We start from the raw sequence: 12,336 nt of genomic DNA, 5'->3' as shown, positions 1-12,336 counted from the left end.
CTTTTTATAAAATACACTTCAAATGATAGCTCAAAAAAAGCATAAAGAACACATTTTTCCTTCTCAGTAAATCTGGTTTTTCGAACCTATTAGATTGGTCAGGCAAAGTAACGTATACTTATACATCTGTTCCTAAAGATGCAGACATATTACTAAGGCAATGAATAGTTAAAGACTTTGACTTTTTCCATATAGAATAGATTTCCTGTGATGCCGATGGCATAGTCGTAGATAAAGCATATTTGTACCAGAATAGAGCAGAATTTCATGAATAATTAGCATATACAGCTGATTCAATCATATGAAGTGTCTCCTGTCATGCGGCTGTATTGGGCAATCTTGTAAATCTTTGCCTTTTATTAGACTGGACATAGCTGTACAAAAATAAACAACAACAAAAGCAAACAACAACAAAACAAACACCATAATGACGAAATGAGAGTGAAGTGACACTTCAATATGGGGAACAGAGTTAATATAGAAACAAGTGTCATACATCGATATTTTGTTTTGCACGGAATTCATACCTCGCATGAGTCCTATCATGCAGAGCCATTTGAACCCGAATGTTTATTTTTAATAAGTGCAGGTGGCGAACACGACATGAGCTCATTTACAATGTAAGAACTACGAGCGGCATCCACTGATTAGAATTTGAATTTCTTCTGACTCCATGGCCTAGAAATATTTTATCGTCATACACATACATAAATTAGCTAGCAATTAGCTGTGCACCTTCTTTTTCTTTTGTGTTCTATAATGCCATAAACGTGAGGCAGACTATTGTTTCTTAATCTTGTGTACCATCCAAAATATTTGCGGTTCGGAAATAAAGTCTTCCCAGACAAATCCCCCGGTATAATTACATTGTGGTAGATAGATCCATGCCTCCACATGATTAGCTTAAATGACTGAATAAGAGACAGAATGGTACACGTAGGGCGATTGCTTACAGCGGTTATATCGCACACCAGGGGTTCTGGCACCGCTAGAGGAACAAGTGCTCCAATACCTGTGTGCCAGAATGTTCACGGGCTGAAGACAATACACATCTTGTAGACGTTCCTCAATGAAAAACTCTCATAAACTGTTTAAGCAAAATAAGCTCTTACTTTTTTATATTCTTTCAAAAAGGGTTGAAAATAATAAGTAAATGAACTAGTGATTAAGCATGATGTGAATGGTACAATGTACACTTGATCAAAACTGTGAGAAAGTTCGCAGAAACCATCGGAACTAATGAACTTGGAGATATATTGATTATTTATAAATAATACTAGGGAGCGGACACTCTATGTAATGTGACCGTTAAGAAAACACTCCTTGTAATGATACCGTTAAGTGAGCACTCTATGTAATGTGACCGTTAAGCAGAGATACCTTGTAATGTGACCGTTAAGTAGACAATCCTAGCTGTGTGACCGTTTGCAGCTTAAAGGGGCAAAAGCGCCGTCTTCGCAAATTTTGCTATTCATCCCATCTAAAGCAACTTTAAAAGAAAGGAAATGATTATGAAAAGAAAATCTATCTGTGCGTGTGTGTGTGAGAGAGAGAGAGAGAGAGAGAGAGTGTGTGTGTGTGTGTGTGTGTGTGTGTGTGTGTGAGCCCATATTAGCTAGGCGTTTTTGCCAAGAATATCGATATTACATGAAAACCGTAAAAGGGCTTATTTTGCCTTTCAAGATAAATGTGCTCTGTAATGTGACAATACGCTACTGACATACATTTCTGAACAGTATGATTTTGGAAGGGACAAAACAAATGCAAATTACGAAGAATGGCTACATACATACATACATGCAAGCATGCATAGATACATACATACATGCATACATACATACATACATACATACATACCTTGCTGTGTTCACGCAATACAAACTATATAACAAGTTAAATTGGACTTACTAGCATGTGCCTGACGTCTAAACTTAAATGCCATGAACTCTTACAATGTTTGGTTTTGAAATTTACAAGATAACTCAGCAATTCAGTAGAAGCTCTTCATGGTTACTCCTTTAATTTGTGGACCCTCATCTTATTCGTTTATAAGATATTAACAAAAAAATGATTTAATTTCCATTTATCGCTATTATTATGGATAGAAATTTATATGGCCTTAGTTCAAATATGATTCTTTTCAAAGCCGTTTATTTACTATTCCTTTCTATTAAATTTGCTTATTTCAAATATATGTTTATGATATTTACGATTTATGAAGAAACTTGGTATAAATTAAATGGAATACCTTATCGTATAATATGTGTCTCACAATCACTCAGTATTAAAATCAAGTAATGATTCATCAGAATATTGACTTCTATTTTTCTTCATATTTCAAGACTTACTTTATTTTCTATAGAAATAGTTTATAGTTTCGGTTTAATAGTAAAGGGATATAGTTCCTCCACAAATAATACAAATAACAGCATTTCTGGCAAATACTTCAATTATATTTCACTCTAAAAGATAACATAAAAACGTATTTCCAAATCCTTGCATCTTACTTCAAGTATTTTGTTTTGACTGTCTTCCTCCAGGCGCTGTCATAAATCTCTCATTCGTTTGAGTGATTGACTGATTGTATTCACGGCTGACTTGGCGATTAAGGATAGCTTTTGTCTGGATTTATTATCGATTTCAGGTGGGTTTACTGTTTATTTACCTTCCAGTAGCCGTGATTACCATATATATATATATATATATATATATATATATATATATATATATATATATATATATATATATATATATATATATATATATATATATATATATATATATGCACAATGTACAGTTAAAATTATAATTGCCACTGAGAACGTTGACGTATTTGAAAAGTTAGCTTCCTGTGGTATGCATAACAGTTGCTTGTCTCATTGAGTTTTTCTAAGTAAAAGCCGGTAAATGCACTCTCACACAATTTTCCGCTAAGACTGACAGAAAAGCTATTTCTTCTCAAATCCATATTTTCTTTTTCTTATTAGACAAGCATGTCTCAAAGCTACAGTGTAATTACCTAGTACATTGCTAATTGTGCAAGGGAAGAGACATCTTTGGACCATCAACACTTTATGTAAATGTGTGTAGATGTCTTTTAATTTCCAAGTGTATACCAAATACCTTCGAATCGCCTGAAAGTGTGGTGAGGATAGTTGGTTGATAAACGTCTTACATGAAAAAAATATATTTAAAAAAATCAAAACAAATGGACCCTTTTTATTCTGATATGCAAACACGATTTTTTGGATATTTGTTTGACAGCTGTATATGCAAGGTATGTGAATGGTTAATTGTAATGTATGCAGGATTAGGATATAAACTTTTTGTATTTGCCAGACCATGAACATATGTTTCTGTCAGTTTGAAAACAAGTTATGTTAATCCCATAGTTTGTTCAGCTCAGCTTCGCGAATTATATCTGAATGAATTTTCGCCATTGCGAGTCTCGAAATATAACTAAAGTTATGTAATACGTTTCGGCGACGAATGCTTACAACACCATTTGTATCGACATAGCAACATGAAAAGGAGTGGTCCTGGAAGGAAAAGTCCTCTTTTGATTAAAGCCTTCGCGTACCAAAGTCACTCTAGTTTCCCTCGCAACAGTGGCGACACAAGGGTTGGTGTCACCCAGTGCGGTAACTCATGGTGTCACCCACATGAACCTCCTTCCTGCACAAAAATTCAAAAATGTATAGACAGTCATTTTGGTGACACCCTCTCTGATGGTGTCACCCTCTCTGATGGTGTCACCCTCTCTGATGGTGTCACCCTCTCTGATGGTGTCACTCGGTGCGGTCCGCATCCCCCTCCCGCACCCGCAAAGTGACGCCACTGCCTCGCAATGCGTGAAAATCTCTAAAACAAGCTTTTTTCAAACTCATAAAGAACTGATACAGAGCCAAGCTATATGTACCGCAGCACACAAGATATTATTTTAACGAAGACAAAAGTGGACAATGAATTAATCGATTTTTCCCACCCAAATCAATAACTATGAAAATTGCAATGAATACATACATACAGAGCCAGGCGAAAATTGGCAGCCACTCATGCGTATTATATGTCAAACGTTATTTTGAATCCGACTAACACAAAGGTGTTTCTGTGCCACAACTTTCCCTTTGTGCAGACATCACGAAATTGTGTGTACCTTTCACTACTGTAAGAAATATACATGTAATGTATGAGTATATCTTTAATTTGAAAAGATCTACTTCATTGTCAAACCAAATGAATTGTGTTTAGGTCTGCACGCCGTTGTCTTTCCTAACATTTATTTTTTTATTACAATTTTCAGGCTTATTTAAGCTATATTTGGACGATGTATTGTTTCTGTCCAATTACGAAGGTGTAAATCCGTTGTTTGGGGCAAACATTATGTTAAATATGAATTGAACGAAAATGAAAAACCCCAAGCCTGCTGAAAGTCGTGAGTGGAGTTCTCAGGGCTATGACTTAAGACAGTTTTCGTAAGACCATACGTCACCAAGAAATGATGTTAAATCACACCCCTCTTAGCAAACGATAGGAAAACTTGAACTGTTGCTACGCTGCATCCTCTAGTTTTTACCTGTTTAGAAAGTTTTATGAACGCAAAAATATTCTCCCACGTAAAATGGTCTTAAATTATTAAAACGATTTAAACAATCAACTCAAGATCAAAGTCAAGAATATAAAATCACATATAATTATTGGAAGATGACCAAGAATTGAAATTTATTACTCCAAAAGAGGAGTCATCGGTAAAAATTATGTTGATAGTTTTGTAATACTAACTTAATTTTAATCAGAGTTGCAGAATTTCAATGTAGCAAGAGTTTTTAACTTCAACTTGAGTAGTGTGGTTCCAGTAATTATACGTCACGTAAACCATAAGACCTCCCGTAATGACCAGATAAAGGAAATATAGAAAAGTGTTTTCTCATTTTGAAGGACAGCCTAAGAGTTTCAATGTGGTTTCTGCTTTATTTCTTGTTCTCAGTTCTGTGACGTTTTCTCGATATCTAACCCATAAAGTATCCCATCTCTCAGCACAAACAATTATACAAAGTAACAAAATAGTAATTACAAAGCTATGTATCTGGGAATCAAAGATCCTGAAGTCTATCAATGTTCTATGTCCCCTGAAGTGAAGACGAAATACATTTTCCTTTCCAAGTCAATTGGGGGGAGGGTACATATGAGCCATTTTAATATTCATCATTTGCACCTGCTCCAAGTCATGTGTTGACGAAAAGATTATATGTGCACCTCAGATGGTGGTAAAATTTAAATGCTCATATTTCGAACATTGCGAGGGACAACGTTTATTATAATAAATTTAGTGTTGGAGCTCCATCAAATGTATATCACAGTCTGTACAACACAAAAATAGGATAAATGCTAATTAATTTACTAGTTTCAATTGACTGACCTACTGACTGACTGAATGAATGATTAATCGATTAATATTTGATGATGGCAAGGCAGTACACCACGACAGCTGACCTGGCATGGCTTGGGCAGGATTTAAACTTGCTCCCTTGTGTTCGTACGTCTGGCGCGCTAATTACCGAAGAATTACGGTTTCTACTAGTTTCAACTAGTCTTCATGCCTGAAACACTGAAGACTCATAAATAAATGCAAAAGAATATATAATTTGGCAGCTACATCAATATGTGTTCTGGCATCATTCTCTCTCTCTCTCTCTCTCTCTCTCTCTCTCTCTCTCCTTTTAAGGGTACCTTTCTTCTTTTATTTACTATTTGAAACTTTTTAAGGATATCTTTTCTCCATACTATTTTATGACACAGTTGAGTCGGATTTCTGACACAATGGTTTCACCATACCAATGATTTTACTATTTTTATTCAACAGCTTGCTTCTGTATCAGCATAAGTATACGGATTATGACAATCCTTCAGGTGCGTCGGTGTGGGACATGAAAATGTTACCCAAGGGTCATACTTTGTCGTCGAACACGGATCTTTGCTGAATATCTTACCCAAATGTTTAATCCCGACGGTGGAATTTTCCTATCCTACACTGAAGCATAACAGAGGATTCTTTTTCTATTCTAGTACTCATGTAACTTCCCAACAGCAAAACGCCCACTGAAAACGTCTTTATCTTAAGACAGAGCTTAAAACGCTGGGTTTCCACTGAAAATATTCAGTGTACATTTTAAATGACATATAAATATATTAAGCATTCAAAGAATAGTGGTTGAAACGGCTATAATAATGGCAATACACAACATCCGTAATGTGCACATCAGAGTGTTTGCACAATAATGCAGCGTGAGCAGGTCAAAAGTAAAGCGCATTAGTATTCATAAGACTAATCGAGACACAAAAAATCAATAAAATAATCGACAATTCATTTTTTGATCTTGAACTGATTTGCCTTTCAGAAACAATTTTGGGAATTTGATTTTATTAAAATAAAAATAAATAAAACGATAACAAATAATTACAACAGCTATCTGACTCGAAATTAAACTTAAAGAAGCCGCATGTGTAACTAGGTAGATCAAAGTGTCAAACATTCTATTTTCGGGACACTTAAATTCAACCACTGTTCCACTTAGCACGTAAATGTGTTGCAGTTAATATTTATACTGACATCTCAGCTCCGTCCGCATGGGTTAGAATATGGAGCTCAGTCAACGTGGGTATATGTGAAGCTTGCAATTAGCTTCCCTTGGGTTGTTGGTTCTTCCCGGACTTTCCCGGTTTCTTCCTCCACTAAATGTACAGGCTACCATTTATAGGAATCATGCTGAAAAAAGGCGTCAAACCCAACAACAACGACTACAACAACAACAACAATATCAACGATAAGTGATGATGGAAATGTGGACGTTTTTGGCACTTTATGTGTAATACTCTCTAAACAGAAGGTCAAAGTTATCCGCGGGTCAGGGTGAAGGTTAGTTTAAGGTAGAACACCACTATCTGCACCGACATTCTATATTAGAAAACACGAACATAACTATGTGAGAATGTGAGAATGAAAAATCAGTTTGTATCTTAAAGGAGACTAACTCTTGTTTCCTCTTGATTTGATGCTGCATTATGTAAATGATTCAGAATTATCGTGATTCGTTTTAATTTCTCGTGATTCTTATTGTCTGTATTTATAATAAAAATTCTTAACGTGTTATGTGATGATCAAACCTTTAAATGTTTAAACAACAAATATAACTGAGAGTGATTGATCGATACAGCAAAGACGATATCATGCAACTTACCGGTATCGAGTTCTCATCTGCTGAATGATGATGATCCATGTTTTATCGAGATACGTCAAAACCTTCTGCTGGAGAAAATAGTTCTAAAGAGATTTTGCATGGCGCAAAGATTGCTCTTCTAGTCAATAAAGTGACAATGCGATTATGTTCCCATTAGCTACAAGTTTAGGCTTGCATGTTTGTGATTGTTGACGGACTGTTACAAATACACAGGCAACAGATGTCTCGGTATCGATATTTGATGAAAAAAGGTATATGGTCGTGGAGAGATCTTTTAAAATATATACAAAGAAAACGTATCAGATGTCAACCAAAAAACGATATATTGACCACGAATTTCTTGTCACCGCCTTGAAAAGTGTTATAGCTGCATCAGAATGTTATTATTTATGACAATCGGAATGATATTTGGCTTGACACTCTGAATAGCATGATATACAGATTGACTAATTGAACTACTAGTTTATACTTGAACGAGTTTGAAACCTATTGAAGGAGAAAATCCTAATTTTATATCGGCGATACATTAATTAATATTATACAGATCGTTTCTCTCTCGTAAGTGGAAGCATTACATATATATATATATATATATATATATATAGAGAGAGAGAGAGAGAGAGAGAGAGAGAGTTATAAATATGCACCTGACAGAACGGAAAGTGCTATCCCTGGATTCCTATAGAAGAATGCTTGATAATAGTTGGCAGAATTAATATTTTAATACAAATAATACTAGCACACAGGTTAGAGAATTTTTAATTCGTACTCTACGGAGATTCGAACCCATTCTGGGATTAAACGGCACCCATCGCCTTGCCTACCTAATATGATTAAGCATTTTTCTATAGAACCCAAGGATAGCACTTTCCGTTCTGTCTGGTGTATATTTATAATTCTCTATAATTAATTCTGTACACCTTGATTTCTTTCATAGGAATCCGGAATGACTGTGTAGATAGATGAGAATTAATCACTGTCGTCATGCGAGTGTATCTACTACACACAAGTGCATATAACACCGAGTAAGTAGCAGACTTTTTTGGTGTTATGAGTTTAATTATGAGGGAATACGGGCTCATGTGTGCAGGCAAGGCGATGGGTGCCGTTTACCCGCAGACCTGGGTTTGAATCTCCGTAGAGTACGAACCAAAAATTCTCTAACCTATATGATAGTATTATTTGTATTAAATATTAATTATGCCTACCATTATAAGGCATTCTTCAATAGAATCCTGGGATAGCACTTCCCATTCTTCCCATATATATATAGTTAGTAAGTTAGTTAGTTAGGAATATATCCCAACAATATTATAATTGTTTTAATCGGTGTTCACTGATAGTTCTTTGTGGTGGTTTTGAGGAAGAAAATAACATTTTCTTTAAAGACGTTTAGTAACCAAATGTTGATTAATTCATGTCATTTCAACCGTCATTGGCTACGTCATGAATTCATGATGCAATAGTTCTCTTTTTTTTCTCCAGTTCCCTGTCTTTCCTTCGTACCTTTGAGCTTTTCATATTTTCTTTCCATTCGTATTATTTATTTTCGTTGTATCCCTTTTATTTCTTGTATGATGCCCCAATGCTAGACATCACTATAAACTGCCATACTGCAGATACTGTAGCAATATGACTGAATAATTTGTTAAAACATGGTTAAAAGTTATAATCACACATACACGCACACCATATTTATGTTGTTTCTTTCATGAAGGGGGCCCCGAGTGGCCGAGTGGTCTAAAGCGCTCTCCGTTACGATTACTGCCATCTCACCTCTGTCTGCGTAGGTTCGAGTCTCGGATTCAGCCAATGTGGGTATGTGAGAAAGCTTGCCAGTAGCTTCTCGAGGGTCGGTGGTTCTTTCCGGTGTTTTCCCGGGTTCTTCCTCCACCATTAATACTGGCCGCCATGTATAGCCCATCGAGTGCTGAAAAATGGCGTTAAACCCTAAACAAAAACAACATCTTTCATGAAGATTATGCAGTAGTTAAATGCAAGTTAGATCATTCTCACACCAATTTGTTCACTGAATGATTTTATAATTTCAAAATACTCTAATATATATATAATGAATATTAAAAAATACTTTAAAATTTTAATGAAAGTAAAAGAAATGTTCTGAAAATGAGTTGAATTATCTGGTTCAATAGCTTATCTGCCTGACAAGATAGATTCATGTGTCATTCGACTAGCGACTTTAACCTCTAATCACATTTGAGTTTTAAATTATCGTTGCTCGTATGCTAGATTCTTTGTAACTCTCTTTGTTATTGACAAATTACGTCATCATTCTTTTCTATTCCCTTAATTTACTATCTATTGAGATAAACACAATTATCAAATTAAAGCTGTTTGATAGATATATGATGCATATATATGCCCTTCAAAACAAGAATACAATAAATGTAAATGCATTTGTCCTTTCTTAAGATGTTGCAATGCAATGTCCCCTATTGGCTGTTGAATCAACTTTTTCTTTTTAAAAAATGTGCATGTGTGAGAGGGGAGCTTTCAATTTATTTTTAGGTGCAGATTACTTATTAAAACGTCAGTACTGTTCGGATTCACTGTAACGTTAGTTACCTTATAATGGAAGTTTATCTTTGTTATTTATTCATAGGAAAATGCAGCAGAGGAGGTTGTTAGTGCTGCCTTCCATTTTTGAATAAAAGTAATTAATTGGTACTTGATTGGCATACGACAAATCTTGTAGGTGTTGACTATCAAAACTGACCGCATTCTCTTGCGTCCAGTGCATGCTTGCTGTACTATAATCGGGTCAATTTTGCCTTGCTATAGGGACAATAAATGACTTATCTGGTATTTTAAAAAAAAAACTATATTTACCTATTCGCCATTCTTGGTGTACCAATGTTTTATTGCCTTCCAGACATTTATTAAAATTGCATGTAGCAATGCGTACTTTTGACACAAAACGCTTTCGCATTATGAAAAGATAGAGACAAACAAATTCTGCTTCAACTATCGAATTTGGATTGTTATTAGTTATTCTGACCACCTTTGCATTGAGATTTACTAATTTAGCTTGTATTAATCGGAATCCTCTGAGGCACTCCCCTTCCCAGAAGACTGATATTTCACCTATGTCCCCATGGGTTCGGGTCTCGGACCACGTTGGCCGACAGCGTGATTATGTGAAGAAGCTTCGGCAGCTTCCCATGGGCCGTTAGTTCTTCATGGGGTTTTCCAGGGTTTATCTTTCGCCTGATAAATAGGCATATTGCCTATCGTGTGATAAAAATAATGTTCAACCCACTTCCACAACAATGACAACAAACTATTCCACTTTTCGTAAATTGGAATACTGATCCTTCAGCTATCCCTTTGCTTATGTCATCATGGCGAGTTGTACTGACAAGACTGTTTTTCTGCCTCACGATAATGTGATCTAAATCGCGAGGGCGTCATAGTTTATCTCAACAACACTAAGAAGTATGCAGTCTTAACCACGGAAGAATACGTGACTGTAGTCTCAGTGCATTTCAGATTCCTTGTGTTCTATTTTCTGATGAGGACCCTACAACAAAAAGAGGGATTAGCTTCTACGAAGTCCCTTGTTTGGGAACGAGATAAATGTTATCCTTACACTATTACTACACAAGCAATAAGACAATCTCTAGGCGGTGTGGTCAAGACTGAAGGATACACATTACTAAATAATTTTGGAGTTGGACTGGATTAAACATAACTGTTCTGCAGGAGAGCCAGGATAAGAGCAAAAGCGTGGCTTCTTGGAGTTAAAGCCACACAGGACGGACACGTGTAAAGTATCTCCAAAATCGATACCCATACATGCAAGGTTTGGACTAGTCTGTTCAATGAACTTCTGAAAAAGGCAACTATACACAGATTTGGTACATCTTCGACTTGGATACCGCTGACCATGAAGTTAGAGCAGCGGAACGAGAGTTGCTGCACACAGACAGTATGACCAATGTAAACAAATATTTAAGAAATATAATAATACAACTGCCAAGTAATTAGCTGTTGTCACCGATATTCAAGACTCGAACCAGATTGATAATATTGTCTCCAAATTGGACGCACTGATGAAGATAATTTCTGATCTAAAGATTAACAAAAATTACGATGACAAAACGGTTGTGGAGATTAGTTTAAGGATGACTTTACGATGGTAATCCTGTCAAATAAGACTGACACTGCATACCAGAATGATTCAAACACCAAGGATAAATGGAAACATTGTTTCAACAGAAGCTACTAATGTGAACGCCGTTTAGGTAAGCAGTCTGTAATGGTGAAAAAGTTTTGTAACTCTTTTGTGCAGCACATTTTGTCATGGTCAGCGTGACACGTAACCATTAAGAGTGATGTATGGGCTAGGCTCGCAATAAATTAGTGCTTGCGAAGGATGGAATAAACTCTATTTGGGGACATGAATGGATTTTAATTAGAACCCGCCAGGATAACGGTCCAACAGATATGCTAACGTAGGGTCAATTATGCAAAAATGACAAAGCAGAGGCAATCCAGAGAAAATTTGTGTGCCTTTTGAAATAAGTGTCAAAAATTATATTGTCCAGACTAGTTATTAGTAAAGGCGGACTAGAAAGAATTATTCTGACTTCAATGAGAGTGTTACAATTTTGGCGGTTACAGAACGACTAAGCTGAACGAGGATGTGTTTTCCAGGTGAAATTCAAGGTTTTAAGTAATCTCCATCGCAAAATTTGTCTTCTGGATTGTATTTTCTGGACAATAACGTCCTGCCAAATGTATTCATTGATTACGAGTGACGCGTTTTGGGAACATAAATTAGCTTTGTACTAAATTCAGGTATAGTCCATCTGAAAGTTTTGACAATTAAAAATTTTTCAGTCTGTTTAACTTGATTAAAATCAATAAAAATATCAATATCAGAATTAACCTATTAAACATCTTACTCGTTTCTTCGTATCGGAGAAACAGCAAAAGTAAAACAGCAGTGGCTCAGTATTGACTTGCAACATCATCATCCAAGGATGCAGCACTCAATGTATTGTCAATTGACGTATTGAAGTAAGGGTTGTGCCACAGGCAGGAAGGACGCGCGGACGGACAGACATAACTTTTC

General features: G+C 35.8%; 1 protein-coding gene across 2 annotated transcripts in view; it reads right to left on the bottom strand.

Moving 5' to 3' along the window:
* Window positions 1-7,388, bottom strand: part of LOC149770085 (small conductance calcium-activated potassium channel protein 2-like) — a 30,020-nt gene extending 22,632 nt beyond the window's left edge. The window contains exon 1 of one of the 2 annotated variants that reach the window (XM_089949415.1): window positions 7,239-7,388. In XM_089949415.1, the coding sequence (XP_089805541.1) occupies window positions 7,239-7,277 (39 nt within the window). In that variant the 5' untranslated portion in view covers window positions 7,278-7,388. Of the gene's footprint in view, window positions 1-1,380; window positions 1,491-7,238 lie in introns of those variants that run through there. The other variant, XM_089949416.1, reaches the window with a different exon arrangement.
* Between the last annotated feature and the right edge of the window lie 4,948 nt (window positions 7,389-12,336).

Source organism: Sinohyriopsis cumingii, unplaced genomic scaffold (genome assembly GCF_028554795.1).
Source record: "Sinohyriopsis cumingii isolate HCF-2022 unplaced genomic scaffold, ASM2855479v2 utg002715l, whole genome shotgun sequence".
Lineage (NCBI taxonomy): Eukaryota > Metazoa > Mollusca > Bivalvia > Unionida > Unionidae > Sinohyriopsis > Sinohyriopsis cumingii.
The sequence above is the reverse complement of the archived record's forward strand: the minus strand, read 5'-3'. Positions and strand labels throughout refer to the sequence as shown.